At 35.3% G+C, this 19,794-nt stretch overlaps 1 protein-coding gene across 1 annotated transcript in view; it reads right to left on the reverse strand.

The window, feature by feature from the left end:
* The window catches only part of LOC130586977 (syntaxin-binding protein 5-like), a gene marked incomplete at both ends in the record, with an annotated part of 32,692 nt that extends 15,132 nt beyond the window's left edge, over positions 1 to 17,560 (reverse strand). The window contains 9 exons of the mRNA XM_057387917.1: positions 1,127 to 1,167; positions 1,720 to 1,787; positions 2,476 to 2,623; positions 3,877 to 3,949; positions 4,908 to 5,062; positions 5,243 to 5,321; positions 6,022 to 6,145; positions 10,806 to 10,889; positions 17,497 to 17,560. Coding sequence (XP_057243900.1) covers positions 1,127 to 1,167; positions 1,720 to 1,787; positions 2,476 to 2,623; positions 3,877 to 3,949; positions 4,908 to 5,062; positions 5,243 to 5,321; positions 6,022 to 6,145; positions 10,806 to 10,889; positions 17,497 to 17,560 — 836 coding nt within the window. The remainder of the gene's footprint in view (positions 1 to 1,126; positions 1,168 to 1,719; positions 1,788 to 2,475; positions 2,624 to 3,876; positions 3,950 to 4,907; positions 5,063 to 5,242; positions 5,322 to 6,021; positions 6,146 to 10,805; positions 10,890 to 17,496) is intronic.
* Positions 17,561 to 19,794: the final 2,234 nt, after the last annotated feature.

Here is a 19,794-nt window from a genome sequence, read left to right on the forward strand (position 1 = left end):
GCCCTCACTGGCAATGAAAGAGGACTCAGGTTGCCATTAGTCCCAGCAGTAAATCTAGAGTAGCACTTCAAATCAGGCATCATGGGTCCAATTTTGTCAAGGTTAGAACTCCACTGSAGCAAATTCCAGAGGTAAAGGAGGGRTCACAATTCACCCCATTATGTTTTACATTCTTTAATTCTTTACATTCTTTAGGACTGGAAGAATAATAGAAACATAGGGCAAGACTCTCTAAGCTTCTCTGAATTACCAGGGACCATCTCCACATGGAAAAATAACAAACAGCAATGGCTTTGAATACAGATAAATGCAGAAAACAGCTCATGTGGYKTAGCAATTCCCTGTMGCTCACATATCTGAGCTTTCAGATRCAAAATWAAAYRATTAAAATATGTCTAAAAGCAAAGTATTTTGTGCCTTCATATGCCAGTAGGACTGTGAAGCACAGACACAATATTTAAGAAAAATATTTTAAATTCAAATTAAAATATATTCATATTTTTAATAAATATATTTCACTAGTGAATATCACATGTATTTTCTGTAGGGGAAAATGCTGATTTGTGCAGTTCTAACTACACTGAATGAAATAAGTATTTTCTGAAGCTTTCTCMTGCTAGGATGAATGGAAATGCTTCCCAATAATTTATTGGGATTTGAGACTGGAMAAGAAAAGATTCAGATCTTCAGCACCCTCACCAGATTCAACATGTATTGAAATGTATGAATGTATTTTAATATTTTATTTTTATTTAGCTATAAAGAATACTTTGTTGTACTCAGTATAGAAGTGACATGACAAATGGAACTGAATGTTAGATTTAATTGAGTCCTCTCTTCTTGAGACAAGAAAAATGTGCCTCAGGGATTTTTCACTAACATTTCATCCTTCAGAAGTTTTGGTACRTTGGGTCTTGAGTTGTTAGTCCTCACTCTTTTCTGACTAATATATCTCATTAACTGCATTTTTCCCTTAACTTAATAAACATTTTCCTAATTTCACCCCCTTTCCCCAGTTATATCAGCCCAGTTATTACTATTCATACTGTTAATATCATGTTTTATACATAAATGTGTGTTTGTGTGATTTGTCAGCATTATAGAAAAGTGAACTTTAGAAACTTACTGGCAGAAGCATCCCAAAATTTTACTGATCCATCTGCATGGCTTAAAAAAAATACAAAAATTAAATGTGTTAAAACAAGATRCAATTCTAAAACATCATCTACTCTCAGTGATTAATAAATAGAAAAAAAATGTTTATTTAGCTGTCTATAATTTTCTGACTATATATTAAAGATATGCATACTAACTATAAGAAACTTTTGTTACTAGTTTGATTTGTGAATATTTTTCATGCATTTCCTGCAGACAGCTAAGCCCCCAATGATTTTTAAAACTGCAAAAAGAAGAAATTACTTCCCATACTAATAAAGAGCTTAAGTTACAGCACTTTTTGCTTTGCAGTGAGCCAGCATCAAGACTATTCACTCTCAAAATGCCATGTATAGTGAATTTTGAAAGGATAGAAGGTAAATTCATTTTGCTTGATACTTTACAATTCTCTTYTATGGCAGAAGAGAATTTTTGGGGTGACACTGCTCAAATGAAAAGCCAGGAAATGCRTGTGAARTCTCAACTCTTATCTMTGCCTAACCCACAATCAAAAGGAGWARACACAAATACTTTAAAAGTKCCAATCYCCAGTTTCATTCTCACCCTGTAATAATGATTTCAGGATATGTCTGAGCTCCCAGGTTCCATGCTCCACCACTGATAGGCCACTCCTAAACAAACAAGAGCACAGAGATCACAACTTATTCTGATGAACCTTGCTTGGTTATTTTTTTATATTCAGGAGTAGACAACATCTTTAGATAGACAACAACCAGGCAGCTCCAAGGAGAATACTTCTGTTGATTTGAATAAAAAACTGATGACATCTGACTTTTTTTTCAATTTCCAATTGAAATCTATTAATTAATTGCATTTCTTCTTTTATTTTCTGCAGCTTGTCCTACTTCTAAAGCATTATGGTAAGACTTTGATAGCTCAGTAAAATAATTATTAATATTCAACTGAATAACAAATCTCACAGACTCTCACTGAACCTCTTCTGCTTAAGTCTTTCACTTGYAATGTTTTCACTTTTTTCTTTGATAGAGATAACCTATCCATACAAATTTGAATTTGATGGCTCTCCTTTAACTCAATCCGATCTGCAATAATTCCAGCATTTTAATTATTAAGTCCTATATAATATTAATTAATGGTTCTGCTTAAGTGTTAGTGTTTCTGAAGGACAAATACCAGCCTGTAATCAGGCTGCTAAGCTGCTGGTTGGACTAACCTTARAGTGATTATTAAATGATAATAATCAACAAAACAAAAATAATTTGGTAAGTAAGATGTTACAAAAACATAGGTTATACATCTACTTATTTTACTTTAAAAAAATATATTGCTTTTATTTACCTTATTGCTGTATCCTTGCTTTTTATGTTTTGCTCCTACAGAATAGAGTACAGGGATCAAATCTGGAGGACAGTCCGCAAAATATTCTGTGCAGGTAACAGGTGACTCATGAATGTCAATAGGATATGGATTTTCAAAGATTGGAAAACTAGTTAAGGAAGACAATTTATTAGAAGCACTGTGACACACTGATYCATAGAATAAAACATATAGTAAAGTGTATAACAGAATCTAAATAAAACCATTACTGATTAAATACATTTTCCCTTATTTATTCAAACATGTATTGTTTTAAATATCAATAATAATATGTTACCCAAATAAAGATATAAAAATTCCACTGAATGAGGATTAAAAGGTAATTTCTTCCAACATGTCAAAATCTTATTTACACAGAAGTGACACATTTTCAGAAATTTCATGGATATGATATATACTATGATCTATAAACTACTTTTACAAGTGTGGATTTTATAGTGACATTTTAGCTTATTTGGTTGGTAGACTACTGATTCTACAATGAAAAACTGCAATAACAGATGAGTAGATCTCAGTTTGTTTCTCACTTCCATCAATTTAACAGCCTGATAAGGAGGAAAACCTCACTTCTGACACATTATACAGTGTTATTCACAATTGAAAAATATAGGAAATTTGGGGCTGATTTCAGTTATGGCCATTTTACACTGCTGACATGATCTGAATTATTCTTTAAAGTGAGTGAAATCCGAATATGATTTAYTTAACATTTTTCAATACACTGACAGCAAAAGCTGTTCCCAGTTATGTGAATGTAGATGCACATTACTGGTTGTGTTGGAGGCAGAACAAAAAAAAAAATAAGAATTGGGTTATGCCTTACATGATGTATAGTTCCTCTTTGATAGGAACATTGATTCTGATATGAAAGAACTGTTTGTCATTTAAACCAGCAASTGGATCATCAAGTAATTCTGGAGATCCATAGAAAACAATGCCACTATTTATTAAAATAATAATCTTACATAAATATATAAATAATATCTTATTTATTAAGATAATGAAGCTAGACATGCATAAAATTAGTAGTTGAATCCCATTTCCAAAACACATGTTTAGGTCACAATTCAGCATGTGACCAAGTATTGCTTAACTTTGGTGTTGAATGAATATTTGAGGGCTATGCTGAAGGGACTACAGATTTAGATTTGCTCCAAAGTTTAAGAACAAATAAAATCATAAGTCACTGTTCATTAGATGATCTTAGCTCTTGAAGTGGAAGTAAATATTTAGCAGGAGTTATTTCCAATAGTGAAAGATTTTGGATTGTTAAATGATATTGCATGATAACGTTTGGAATTTTATGATAATTTACTGGACACTTAAATACACAAATAGCTTCACATAAAACTTTATACTTACTTGCTTTGTGTCAGATCAACAACAATGAGATCTTTTTCCAAAAGCACAACCACAGCATAGGGTTCTTGAAATTCTGTAAGTAAGGAATCGAGTATAAAAGCTTTGAGGTATAAACCCTTGATATATGCACAAACCAGACTTTTATTTATCAAAACTAAAGAATTAAAATGAAAAAAAATTGCTTCATTTGATGCATAGAGTATATCAGTTTACATAGAGTAAGTTATTTAAAATATATAAATGTGAAATTAGAACTCTCTATTCAACAGCAAATTATTTCAGCATGTACAAGCTCAGAATAAACTGCTCAGATGGGTGATGCCAAAAGGACAAACAAATGAGAGCAACTGATTAATCCTCCTTTCAGTTCTGCTATGAAGGCACATTATTTGTTGCCTGTTTTTATACAAGGCTATAAATAACAACAGGTTAAACCAAAATGTTTAAATATTAGTCTGTGAGCAGGGGAAGGTGCTACAAAATCTTAGTATCTGACACATTTAAATGAAGGACCAAACTAACTCTGATAACTGAAAATTAAATTTTTGAATGACACTGAAACACATATGCACTTTATCTTTACTAAGTGTTYTTAATATGTATTTGATTTAGCTATGTATGTAAGTTTTATTTTACTGTTGTGCCTGAGGACTTAAAATGCTAAACTTCTTTCATTTTCGACTTACAGCTTTTCTGGAACTTTCTGGCAACATRTTTYAGAAYYTGGRAGCCCCACAATATGCTGCAAWTATTTTTAACAGTTCATTTCACACTGAACTGTAACAACTTTTTTGCAGRTAARTGATCACTTAATTTTAATAATTTASCAAGCTKTAAAYGATGAAAAAATTCAGAAATATAAGCATCTTTGATTAACAGCAATGTTGTCTCACAAGTTTCAGACACTTTCAGTTATGTTGTTTTCTTGAGATGAAGATAAATATAAGAATGGAAGTCTCTGGAATGGAATTGATGTAGAAGAGATGATCACTTTATATTTTCCAGAATTGCATTTTTCTCAATAAACTCACCATTTGGATACGGGGTTTCACAAAGAGTTAAAAAATCAACTATGGGATGATCCATTTCAAGAACTGTAATTGCTTTCCCATGCATGATTGTTAAACTTGGTCTTCGACAAGGCTTATCATAGGACAATCCACCAGAAAATATCACAAATGGTTCACTGTATTAAAAAAAACAACATAATAACTGTAAGTCTACATAATACATACAAGTTTACATCATAGGTTTAGTATCTTCATAAAATAATACATAATTTTGTAAAAAGAAAGCAGGAAAATATTCTGAAAGGACTTAAATTCAGGATTGTAATATTGACTTAAWTATAGAAYTAAAAACAAACCTGTTTTTACAGGTCTTGTACTCTACTTTAAGAATTGGTTTACACGACTCAGGTTTTTTTCCATCTCTTTGAACTTTTCCTAAAGAAAGAAAGAACAGAAAACATCATGATGATAGAACTATCAAACTAAAACATATACATTGAAACAACTGTATATGTAAACAACAAAAATAAAAGGAACTTCAAAGATTCAAAAAGATAAGGAGTATTAGGTCCTATTTCCATAAAACACACGTTTGTCTAAATTAATTACATGATGATGTCTTTGTGTTTTTACTGCCAGATACAGCTAAAGGACCATAGACCATTCTTCAGAGGTATCTATAAACCATGAAGATTTCTGAGCATGACACTTAATTAATAATGAATGAATTAGACTAATTACATGTCTTTTTTTCTCAATATGCAATGACCATAAACAGATTAATTTTTTCCTAAGCTGTTCTTAGATTGACTTAATTCCTTTTGTTGACAAAATATTACATGCTTTGGAGTGTAACTAGTCAAGTTATAAAATTAAATGAAGCATACAACTCAAAAAAAGACATTAGGGTAATATTAATCAGAAAGAGCTATTTATGACACAAATCAAATTAAAAAGTTTTATCTAAGTTACTGATTTTTACAACAATTTGCATTGCTGCTACTTTGCAGATCAAAATATTTATGCAAGAAGCAACATCTGGGCTACAATGAAAAATGAAATAAACATMTTTTAGCAAATAGCATTGAGAACCCTGTATGGTTCCTTAGTTACACATTTTAAGTGTCAGAATTACCGTGTGGAATTGTGGTCTGGAATGGTCTGTTAGGGCTTTTCAGATTCCATAGGGTCAARCTGCCATCAGAGTGACTACACATGAACTGTTTCCCTTCATGATGCCAAGCAACAGAATGAATAGCCTACAGAAACAAARGAAGAACATGAGACTGGAATGGAATGCAGTGTTCACACTAATGATATTTTAATGAATGAGTTCATATTATATTATTTTAAAGGTATATTGACAGTTGGATGGTTCTTGTTTGTCTAAGGTCCATGAGCATCACCTTTTAGCAACCAATGGCTGTTATCCAYATTCCATCATAAAGGTTGATATATCATAAGACTGTCAGAAAACCTGWACTGAATCAGGCCAAAATTGAAGGAAAAGGGTATTAAGGTAAAAATATAAGTGACATACAATGCAGTTGTGATATGTCTGATAGCTCTCCTTAGATATATTTGATCTGGTAAATTTACAGGTAATTCTGTGCAAAAATCATTACAGGTAACATACAAAACACACAGAGGAAGTAATACACTGTTCTTGGATAATTTCCACATACACTCTCACATATGTAAGGTGCAGAGTAACTCCATCTTGCTTGGGATATTTAATGTCAAAACCAAAACACTAAAGAATCMAGGACYGTTTCATTGATATAGGAAATTACCAAAGCAATGATATAAGATARTTTTGGAACAGATAGTGCAYCAGAKATGAGGAATAYCACACTCCCAAGTMCACACTACAAGTACTACATGATGAATATTACATAGACCATTCTTAGTATTTTGTGTATACTTAGTGGAACTGACTGAAAATGTCCATAGTTACATCAAACTAGCTGAAAGGATAATGGTGTAAGTCCTTTGATGTCACTGGTATGTGCTAGAAATTAAAAAAAGCCATTTTCTGACAGAACATTCATTATATACAACGTTTTCAGTTTCTCACAGTTCCTCACACACTCCCCTCAAAAGCACAAACTCACAGAATTCTCCCTTGAATCCATGTCCCTTCCAGAAATGTTCACTGCTAAATAGCAAAAATCACAATATAATTTTATGTAAATGTGAATAAAAGAGGTCTATTTTCTTTTCAACCCCGGAAATGCTAAGGCCTTGCATGCACTTMCAATTGCATATAGCCTTTAACCTGATTTATTCAAATGACTTAAAATCATGCCTGGGTATTCATAAGTCAGCATTGCAGCTGCTAATATCAATTTTGCTTAAGTGCTACAGGTCACTATTTTAAACTCCCAGTTGGTTTTCCTCTTTTAATAGTTCTATTGATTGTTATGGTTGGTTATAGCTCATGGTCTGGAGAGAGCATCAGAAGAAATCAAGAAAAGGGCTGTGACCCTTTACAAATGCTTTACTCATCTCCTGGGGCTGGACAGCAGAGCTGCAAGTGAGGTTTTACACCAAGATGATCCAGATGTTTTAACAGGAATCTGATGTGCCATGTTTATGAATTCTTGACTAACACACGAGTAAAATAGTTGTGCCAAAAAGGATTCAAAAACCAGAAATAAAAAAAATTTGAAATCTAGGTATTTCTTTTTTGGTGATATAATGGGTGTAACTTCTACCTTTAGAGTGGGGGGTTGGTGTACAATTCCTCTTAAATAACCACAAGAAACTAAACTATAACTGAAGTAACAAAAGAACACAGAAAGGTACTTCAGGCACAGTCCAAAGTTGCTGCCCTCAGGTAGGAAGGACCTTATTTCTTATTTCACTTACATTAAAGACATGTCTATCCTCATGCAAATGAATTCTGACATGAGCTATTTCTGCTTGCTATCATGCCAGATTTGGATCTGTTTTTGATGTGCTACTACACTGAGAAACATTTCACATGGTTGCAGTTACTGACTGTGTCTGAGCAGGAGCTCAGGTAAAAACTGTACTGAGCTGCTTGGTTAACTGCAGATCAAAATCTCTGTGACCACAGCATAAACCTCCTGTGGAAGGGAGCTCAGGGGGATGATCCTGGCATAGCAGCAACTCAAACTGACCCATTAGACTGTGCCCCAAAATGGGCAAAATAAACAGAAACGCTTTTGGAGGTCTCAGCTGTGAGAMATGAGTAATTCTGAAAGACGGTCCTGAACAAGTCCCAAATTTTCWCTGCTAAAATATGTCTAGCATTCTGATCCACYTCTTTAGCATCTMCAGAGAACAAAAGGAGCAGTTATTTGGTTAGGACAGGAGTTCATCCTGGTGGGTGAATCGTGCATCTCACCACAGATTGGACACGTTTCTCCTTCTGCAAGACCCACGGTAGTTGCACACACATTCCATCTTCTCTCATACTCAGCATGTACTAAAATTAAACATGCCTAAAATCATTTCAGCTCCTTCCCAACCACAAACCTTCTCCACCGAGGGTCTTTAGCACCACTTTCAACTGTATTTTGAACAAGAACAATGCTCGTCTCATTTTAGTGTTTGAATGCTAAAAATCCTTTGTGTTCATGGTTCTGCAGGACTATTTCAGCAAGGGCCACATCTGAATGGATATTCCCACAGCAGCACAGTGCTATTTGAAGGTAGGGAGATGTCACTTGGGAAATGACACCTGGCAAATGTCTCTGAGAAATCTGCACTTTATTTTGGAGATGTGTTCCAATGAAAGATGATGACTGCTTCAGGCAGCTCTGAATGAGGGTTGACACAAAATTTCAAAGCCTGCACGTGAAGATGGCTGCTTTTTTGGGTCTGACAACTATCAGTAACAACTTGWGAGCCATTTGAAAGATCTGCTTTGTTTAGGTGCTGTTTTTTTATGCCACTCGATGGAAAATTAAYTTTTGAAGGAAATTATAAAAGGGTTTGGAAGGAAAGCTTTTTATAGAAGGCATTGTGTAGGAGCATTGACTGGAAGGGCCTCAATAATACGTCTCACCTGAGAAGATGAAAATCACAATAATGGTAGAAAAAGTGAGGATGAATTAATTTTATYCAGAATTTGAGCAAACAGGCAGTTTGGCACTTAATGAGGATACGGAACAGTTAGAGTGATTTATCTGAGACTTCACAGATACCCTGCAGCTGATGGTGTTGTGGCTCAGGGCCAGGGAAATACTGAGAGATTGCTCAGACATTGTGGGGCACAGAGGTTTTACATCATCCAAATGGCATCGAGAAGGGGAGCAGAAACAATGATTTCTGAACTGTGGTCTTTGGTGGCCAATCCATAAGATGAGGCTTAGGCTTGACAATTTGGGTTGCTGCTAAATACCAAGTGGTGCATGCCAATATATATGCCATGACTCACATAACTCTATATAATTCAGAATTTAAAAAAATGAACCCTTTTTAGTGGCTCCCTAAGGGAATCCCAGCRGGTCTGGAACATGCAGCCTGAATGTCTGGAATAAAGTAAAATGGCTAGTCCCACAATCCTTTTAAAAACAAAGAATCTTGCAAGTATTTCAGTAAATAAGAAGCCAGCACAAGTGGCACAAAGTGGAGCAATGACACAGCAAATAACTTCCGAAGAGAAAGGTTACTGTTTAAAAGGCAAAAAAAAAATCCTGAGAACAGTATTGGAAAAAGTGGAACAATTAAATTGGATGAGAAATTTTCAAGACCCACCTATTCTGTCTCAAAATGGAAAAAAAACCCAAAAAAACCCAAAACAAAACAAACCACCAAACCAAGGAACCAGTATTAGGAAGATCCTGCTTTATGTTGTCTCATTTGAGTACAAGAGAGGACAGTGGGTGAACAGACATCCCCCCAACCCTTCCTGAGGAGTAAAAGTGAAAAATTGTTCAGTCTTAAGCAACAGAACGGGTGCAATTTCCCAAATGTTTGCACAAACAGACAGTCACTGAGAGACAATTTAGTGGGCATGTCTTGAGGCTTAAGTACTGGCCTATTCAAACTCTGTCCTTTAAAACATTTGCAATGTTGATGCTTAGAAACTTAACCTTGAAGCTCGGAGTAGTTTTAATGTGTCTCTGACAGCAGGTCTGAAAGATTGCAGGATTCATATGTATTCAGATTGCTTTTCAGAGGGGAAATAAATAACTCCTTATACATAGAAAGGTGACAAGAYGAAGAAGAAAAAAGAACTACAGGAAACCAATTACTGCCTTGATCACTTTAAAGAAAAYGTCCTTTTCTACCTTCAGTTGTAGTTGCATTCACATTCATCCATGGTGAACTTTAGAGCACTGGCAGAACAAAGAGTRTTTTTTCTTAGGGCTAGTGCTAAAATCATAAGAACTAGGAAAATATCTGTTTTTCAAGCAGCTTATTATTCATCCAAGAACTGCATCTATGGTTAACAACATATGGTTAAGATGCTTACAAAGGACAGGAGACAACTGTGTGATAACTATGACAATATAATTTTGCAAACTATTTMATCAGATCAGTACTAGGTATTATCAACAGCTGTACAAGGTAATTTGTCTTCCATTATAATGAATGTTCTRGAAATACCTGATAAAGGTTATTATATAATTTCTATTGCAACTTTATCTTAGGTCAGTTATTGCTAAAATCAGTTTGACTGAAGATGCTCCCAGAGAAGTTGATGAACTTGTCAGAATCAAGGGGAAGAGATTCAGTGTCACACAGTACATTCATGAGAGCCTAATACATCAGAACTAGAGATTTCAGACTTTGATTTCTATTGTCAGTATAATTCACTCAAAAGCATAGCACAAACAGCATTTCCAAAACCAGCAGTGTCTTTAGATAAACTTCCATCTGTTTGGTAAGACATATGGCAAACTGCTGAATAGTGGCTTTCCTGAATTAATGGAAATTGCTTACCTCATCATAATAAGCCCTCAGATCAGCTCTTTTAGATCGTAAATCCCAGAACACAATAGTCCCATTTTCATAGCCTATCAACAGCTGAAGGAGAGAAAAAAACCCACAATTACATTGTCTGATTCAAAAGATACATGTAAGTATTGAATAACATTAAAAAAATACCAAAGTGATATGCAAGTTTGTAATTTGCCCTATGCATGATATGTTGCTTTCAAATTGTCTTTCAGTATAAATTACTTCATATTACTCACAATTTAAGATCTGATATGGAAAAAGAAAGGGATTTATACACTTTTTTTTTTGCCCTGCAAGATTATGTGCCTGAACAATCTTTAATTGCATTTCTCCTGAGCAAATAAGATTGTAGCATGTTCCTACCAGCTCTTACCTTCCATGTCCCTTGTTGGAGAAAAAAACATTTGACACCTAAGAAACCACTTAAATAAATTCAAACCAAAGAGTCACCAGATTAAAGTGTGATTCAGCTACTTGTATTCCTTTAATTTATGCTTGCTATTGCTTTAAAACATTATTAAGAAATCCTCCTGCAGAAATAAATTGTTTGCTTTCCTAATAATTAAATAATTGATACGCCAATTTTCACTTCTTCTAGAACTGGGATGTCATATCATCATCATGCACACCAGAGAAATACCAGCAAAGTTTTGTGAAAAGATAAAAGAGGAGAAAAACAATGCTCAGGAAAAAATAGTAGTGAACACAGTAATTTCTCCTTGTCTTCATTAAAAAGAAATGAAATATTGATCTGGCACTGTAGAGTTACTCTTCACTTGAACACAATTCATTTCAGATCTTATGGGCAATGTGATGTTTAGCYTGTTTAGGTGTCCTGGAAACTGTTTCCCATAGATTTTGTCTTCTTAAGAATCTGTTCTGGACATGAAGACTGGAAATAGCTAAACTGGCAGACTTGTGTTTCTGCGATAGAATATTTCATACAACTGGCAGTGATAATAGCAGTTGTTCCTCATCTATAAACAGATATATCACACAAGAATTTACAGTTTCTATATAAAGAATTTGTACAGAAGAATGACAAGATTATCTCTTCGTTGGACAGCATCTCTGTGATTGCTCACTTTAGCTTGCATGAGTCCTAAAAAYGAAATTTGGCAGGGCTTCTAAACAAAACATTACTTTCTTGCCAAGTTGGGTATAACTGATGCATCAATACTGCTACAAAAAGCCTGGGAATACTCTCAGTTCTACTGGGTATGATTCTTTTCATTGTCAGGAAAATATTCTTTATGTGGAATCTATTAGTTAATCAGGAMATTATTTATTGCTAATATATTTAATACCTGAATATGAACAATAATTAATCATGCTCCTGAAGAATGATGCTCCTGGAAAAAAAAATTCAAACTGTCCTGGAGAAATTCCAGAATATTTAGCATTTTTGCTCTGGATGGTTCCAGATATAAATATATATCCCATATGGGATTTTGTGGCAGATCAGAAAGCATGGAGCTAACTGGGTAGCACTTAAGTCAGGATGCCATATGGGATAGGCTGCTATTGAGAGAGTGAACAAGGAGTGTTTTACTACAGTTGGGACAGTGATCCTAAATGGAAGTCATTTGGATATCCAGGAGTTAGTGATGCTCACAGCAGTTAATGTGAGTAGGTGCAGGTCTGTGCTGTGTTGGGCTGCACACAGCACTTGGCTTTCAGGCCTGCATTGAGCTGCACATATTCCTTGGCCACAGGATAAATCTAATTCTAAAGGATCCTGCAGGCTGCTTCCACTTGGTAAGAAAAAGTACTGCAGTATGTCTCATGTGAGCATCCTTTTGCTGGACAGTAGAAATGTCCTCTCCACAGAGGACAGTGCCATGCCTTTACTGGAGGTTCATTTGATGYTGCACAGCTTGGGGTTCCCAGCATCCTTTTTGTATTAACTCCAATAAATAGTATTTTAATATGTTATGAAGTCTGAGTGACCTCCTTACAGTCACCATAACTTGCACCTGTGCATTACAGCTGGGTACCAAACCAGTGGAAAAATTCTTTTCACCTCAGCTTTTGTGAAAATACATTCAGGAAAGTGAAGGGATTTAAAAGCATTTAGTATGTGACCTTGTTTCTTAATAAGCCTTTCTCCCTGGGGAAGCAGGCTTGTCTTTTGATTTTTATCCCTCTCTTTTGCAAATATATTATGCTCCAGGTAATTGGTAAAAGGTTAAATACCTTTTATCAGAGGCCGCATTTCACCTGATCTATTGCTGAAATGTTTAATGCACAACTGCACTGTAGAATTGCAAGTTACAAAGAATTGTGATGAAATTAAAAGGCAAAGAGATTTTCTGCATTTTCTCTTTTGATTCAAACTGAATCAACAGATTCATGCTGTTTTACTATTAACACTGTGGTACAGCACTGAAGTTGCAATTCCAAGTGGATGAATGGGATTAGTTCATTGCCAGGATATTTATGATGCTCTGGATTTTGACCTTCCTGAACCATAGGAAACTCAAACATTCCCACTCCTCTCAGTCACACTGATCACTTGGGGATCTATAAAACAAGCTCTATTTCTGTAATAGAGGTAAAAAGTAAAACATCCATAAATGCAGTTAGAGAGGAAAACATAGACAAAGAAAAATGGTATCTGTAAAAAGATTCCAGGATGGAAAAAGCTCAGAAGATTTCTCTTCAGCTTTGTTTTGTGGCACCTCGTTTAATTACTCATGCTTAATTAGGTGACAAAAAATTTAGAACACTGGACAGAATTTGGAGAGAGAAGTCCTGGCAACTCCTTGCCTAGTGGGGTTGCTTCACATTTGACTTAAATCTTTCTTCATTTAATGCTTTTGATGATGATACATTTCTTTTGTACAATCAACTAATTACATCTTGGTACATTCCAGCAAGACCCTGCCTTGTTCTGGTAATAAAAACATCTAGAGAAAAACCCCCAAACAAACAAGCCTGCTGTATTATTAGATCTCAGAAGACAGAAAGCTTARCYCACCAGCTAATAGTTAATAACATTAAACCTTTTCCTGTTAAGCTTCCTCCCTTTGCTGGGAAACTGCAGATCACTGCAGTTAATGTCCTTTCCTTTGTAAGCAAGAAAAATCATGTTTGCTACAGATCTGCTACTTAGAAATGTCTGTGCACTTCAGTCTGTCCCTCATGTACACTTATTAAATGATTTGGCAGACACAGCTCTATTTCATGAACTTAATCACTAGATCCCCAAATTGTTCTTCAGTGACACATTAAATGCCCAAATTCYCTTTGATGTCTGTATTCCAGCCACAGCTTGTTAGATTTATAAAAGAGACTCATCTCCAAAGTTTGCCTACATAGTTTGCCTGGAGGGCACTCTGGAAAAGTTTTGAATGGCAGAAGTCTTCTGGAATTACATTCACTCTTTTGGCACAAGGAATCCAATCACCASTCATTGATATAAACTGGAACTTTTAGGAATTCAAAGGACCTTARTGAAAAAGGTGAAGATACTGCCCATGCACAAACTTCCCTGGCTTTCAAAAAGAGATCTTATGGTTGTCCTAGATTTTGAAAGGTCTGACTGTGTCTTAGGACTCTCAACCACTCCGTGATCATCGGAGAAATAATTATTTACTTCAACAAAACAGATTCAGGTCTATACACAACTTTGTAATAYCTCCAAGAAGGATATACTACTGGACCCTTGCAAAGTACTTGTAGAGGAATACTCCTGTAGAGTACAAGAACATCTGTATTTTGAGTAATGATTATGACTGATTTGTATCTACTATTTAATTCCTGAAATATAGGTAAACAACACTTTGATCTGTTGCCTATCATGAAACAATGTGGGGAGTCCGAATTCTCCCACCAATACTTTTGGGTGGTCTTTGGTTAACTTGGAGCAAAGTAKGTGGACCTATCTTCAAACAGCTCTTTTATTTCAGAATAACTCTGCTAAACTAAATAAAAAGTCTRCCTATCACAGTTTCTTGTTCTGAAACAGCCAAGAACAAATACCATAGAACAATATGGGAAGAGGAACAAGTACTTGTAACACTCTCACAAATTCTCTCAGTCTAAGTAATTTTCTCATTCAAATCTATAGCCATCTCCTCAACTATACATGGCTCTGTTTAACCACATCTTTAAGAACCTTTTAGGAGAATTCAGCAAACCTCTTCAATTACCCTCAAACTGATTTCTTTTGTGATAACTTTCCTAGTCTTCCTTGTGATCAATACATTTTCAGCACACACAACAGCATTTGGTAATGTTTTATAGGTTCTACCCATTGCATATTTGAAGAAGTACCTATTTGACTTATTGGAATCTGACCTGTCAGATTTGGTATCCTTTTGGTATCCTTTTCAGCTGTGTATGGAAAGAGACTGTGAGCTGTTTCCTTCCTCTTAACAGCAACTGTGACTTTCAAACTTGGAATCACAATCAGGTCTTTTCCATAGCAACTTTTCCCATCTCTCATACAGAAAATCCTGCCCCTATGAATTTCTTTTAGTATTATGTTCATTTTAAACATTGGATAAGTATTATACTCAGTATTCAGCAGGCAGGTCATCAATGCATTTCTTTAATAGCTTTGTTTTATACTCTATTCTTCTCCAGATAATGCCTAATTTTTATTTTCTTTATTGTTCACTATTGAGCATTGAGYTGACATTTCCATAGAACTATCAATTATCATCACTCACAGCCCTTCATACCAAACARTAATCATCAGCTCAGACACATTGTTTTATACATAAAGTCAGAAATATTTTGCCCTACACATATCACTTCTCATCACTGACATGAAAAAATTAAATACTTACAGAAGACAGTATTTAATCTGCCATTTTACTGCTGAATTTCTCAGCCTCCTGAAGTCCTGCAAACCACACCACTGCTGACACTCATTTCTAGGCTATTTATGACCCTGTTGAATAGCAAAAGTCCCAGGAGCTGATTTTTTTTTTTTTTGTTTTGTTTTGGTTTTTTTTTTTCATTTTTTTCCTCATTTAATTTAATGCCTGGATTTTCTCTTACATCTCTGTGTACCTTTTACTGATACCTTCCTGTAAACAYTATCAATTCTACATCCTGCAAAACTGCAAGTATTTTGTTAGCACCAATTTGTTCTTTACACCACTCTCAACCTATCAATGATATAAAGAATTGCACTGGGATGGTTTCAGGAGAGTTTATGTTTTCTGCTCTTTCTCCCCATAAATTTCCAATGTTTGTTTTTCATAGGTATCTGATTTTTCTGTTGTTGTTAGAATTCTAGTACTTCATCAGTGCCCAGATGTCTCCCATGTGCCCTCTGAACAACAAGCATTTGTATTTCCAAGCCACTTCTCCTTTTACTCCCTTGCCTGTGTCTTTTTCATCTCCTTTCTTTCTGCTGAAAAATATTTTTAGGTTTCTGTCTGAACACAGTGCATGGGATTCCTGTAAAAAATCTTCACTGACAAGACCATTATTTGTTTTAGCATGCTTCTCCCCAACACTGTGTGCTTTAGCAGCTTCATCAGCAGCTTCTGTTGTGACCAGCAAACAAGAACAATGCCTCATGAATAAACCTTTAGTTTTATCAGGTATTTTGCCATAGATGATTAAATTGACTTTCTTGATGGCTTCTTGTTTGAGGCTAAAACATGACACTTCATAATGCTGAATAACTTTATTTGATAGCATTCTAAATTGTTTGAGCTATTGTGACTCTTCCAGAAACACTCAGAGATGCCATTAAAGTTGCTGAAGTTGTAGTTCACAAGTGCACCATTCATACATAGTTCACCTTGCAACACAGATAAGTCCAAGGACAAGTGATGCAAATGAAAATCAGATATCAGATGTAGTTATCAGTGCTTTTCTAGGTATCCATACTTTCAACAAAATATCCTCCACATCAGTAACAGAAATCCAAAGTGCTGCTCATTTCTAACAACCATCAGCTGTTATGTGAGGCACACTGTCAGCTGCACCATTTRTAAAATGCAGTTTACAAACACACACTAAAATGCAATTGCTAAAAATGATTAAAACCAATGAGAGAGTTAAATACCCCTTCCATACAGGCAAAATGCTCAAAAATCAGTAACAAYRMATAAGTAAAAATGTYCTAATAGAACCWGWATTCTGTCAAYSACATTTCATTTTTGAAAATTGCCATAAAAATAAAGCCAACTCTGATTATTGTGCCTCCTGCTGATATCAGTCACAACCCTAATGGTCTCAMTAAATGTTTGGCTTCCACTTGTGGACAGCTCTTCATGAACAGAGACAAGAAGAGCAAACAGCAGCCAATTCCAAGGGTTATTATCATGAKGATTCTTGAGTAAGAAACAACTTGCTATCTTATGAAAACTTACTATAATGCCCTTGTAAGAGCATGCTTATCCAAGTACTGAAGTCATGAAGCAGTTTTTAGTAAATTCTTACCTACACAAAATCAAACTTTTTAATCAGGAACAATTTAGACGTCTATATATTTTAAAGTACAGTATGTGGTCTGTATCACAAATGTTTACTCATTAAATTTGTAYAAAGATAATTTTTTCTTGAAAACTTCACTGTAGTTAAAGCAACTTTGCAAACACAGAAATAAAGCAGATGATAAAATTAGTGAATAAGCAAAAGGAAAGAGTAGCAAGGCAAATAAAGGCTATGAAATGTTGAAATATTTTATACCATTGGTTGTACTCACTTTTCCCTCGTCTCTTGGGCTGTCACTTAAATGTACAACTGGGCCAGGGTGAGTCTTGGTRGATCTGCAAGACAAAAATAAATTAAAATCTGTGAATGTTTTTCGTTGYATGAAGAGCTAGACACCTCAGTTTCTAGGTGTGTAAACACATACCTCCAATGGTTTAAGTATAATGGTAAAAAGACCAGACGAGGAAGGTAAAGTTATCTTTTCATGTTCTCCTCTATTTCATTTTTGCCATTATAGGCAAAGAATTATTGTTTTTAATCTCACTATTCCTCCTATAATAGTAATTTTCCCTTCTGTCATTCTTATGGCTTTTTTGCCTTTTCTATTCTCTACTCCCATCTCCTTCTGACCCTCTCTCCTTACCTGTCCCATTTCAAGGCTAATTTRCCAAGGGTTTACAGTCTTCACTGGATTAATTTGAGATACCAYAGCATGACTCACCAATTTCCAATCTCCCTAAAGAAAGGATTTCAGTAACCTCACCCACCCTGCCTTGTCAGGAAACTTCTTATCATTACTGCAGTGAGGTTTCAGAAATGGAGCATCTTGCCTTTGTCTGATCTGTAATGCCTTATCACATCTTCAGATCAACTAATACATTTACACTGACAATGCATGTTCAGTTAGGCTCCTCAGCCACAACACCCATCCTGAGTCCTTGTAAAGATGACAAATTAGCCCTTTATAAAGACTAATTACTATTCTTGACATCCCCTCCCTTTTTGCAACATGTACCAAGAGTGCAGTCTGCAACTTAGTACTGAAGTTATTCATGTCAGCACCTGACAGCAAATGTAAATCACAACAAACTGATTGGGCAGGTGGAGATTTTTCACTTATCATCTTTTCTGAGCAGACCTTCAGGTCCTGGTAGTTATAGAGAGTAAGAAGACAAGCATCAGTTCACACTGAATGCCTGCAGRGAGAAGGACCTTTCTCCTGTCTAGGTACAGGTCCCTTGGAGTTCAGCTTATGATCTAAACTTGTATGACCAGTCTTGGCTCACCAAAGGTCACCAGGAAAAAAAATATGGCAGAGATTGGAAGAGGCCATAAAGTGAAGATTTTATCTGGAAGCCATCCATGAAATGACACAGGCTCCAAGTTTTAAAACTATCTGCAAGAGAATAGCAGAAACACACAAAACAAGGTTCTACGGCCAAAATGCCCAAAGGATTTTCCAAAAATAATGGTTTCTTCCTTTGGCTGAAATACTGCACTGTTGCAAAACTGGCTCTATTCTACAGATTAGACTCYAAATCAAGACTGAGGGTGGTACACAAAAATTCCCAGGCAACTCATCCATTAAAACACTGTGGACTGATCTATAGCCTCATGGGCTCCTCCTTCCCAAAACAGCATGCTCCAACACTCTTAAAAGCACACACACTTTTCTCTGGCCTCTATATTTTCCCTGCATTGTGTTTTAAATATTGTAACTATTTTAAATATTGTAACTATTTTAAATATTGTAACTATTTGTCATGCACCAAAGCTGGGTCAAAGCAGAGAGGCAAAGATCTTGTCTGATATTTATTTTGGGGCTAAGGACAATGAAAAATTATTCCGGACATCCTGCACATCCAGCATGCTGTTTTCCTACATCAGGTCTCCATGAGCAAAAGGATCCTTTTCAAATAATTGAAATTCAAATAATTCAAATAATATTTGAATAAATAATATAAAAATTATTATTTCAAATAATTCAAATTTCAAAGGATCCTTTTCAAACTAATTTCACATGTGCCATCACAGATAAGATCACACATAGATGACAACAGATGTTCCTGAAGTTTTCTGGAAGTGTGCTATTCCCTAGCAGTCCTCCTGCACTGCCTTTCCAGGGCTCTCAGAAACTTAATTTTTTATACACAGCAAGGGAAATATTTGCATCAAAACTGATTTCTCTTTGGACTACATAACAAGGAATATTCACAAGATGCAGCATGAACTTTGGTGTTTGGTTTTGGATAAACATGCATAGGGAAGATCATGAACATGCTTAGGGAAGATGTTTGTAGTAGGATAAACCAGCACAAAATAATCCCAGTTCTGGTGGAGCAAGGAAGAAAACTGTGAAAGCATTGCAACTTCCTTTATTCTGCAAGACCTTTTGCTTGTTGATCTGAGCCTGCCTGACTGCTGGATACAGAAGGAGAGATATGATAAAGCTTCTCTGGTTTGCTTCTTCTGGTACAGGACTGGGGCAAGGAACCCAAACCCAGTCCTTTTTGCCACACTAAGACAAAGAACTGTCTGCCAAAGGCAGATCAGTGCCTCACTTCTTGCA

The sequence above is a fragment of the Malurus melanocephalus genome, unplaced genomic scaffold, assembly GCF_030028575.1.
Source record: "Malurus melanocephalus ecotype Western Australia unplaced genomic scaffold, MMel_1.1 scaffold_1437, whole genome shotgun sequence".
In the NCBI taxonomy this organism is placed as follows: domain Eukaryota; kingdom Metazoa; phylum Chordata; class Aves; order Passeriformes; family Maluridae; genus Malurus; species Malurus melanocephalus.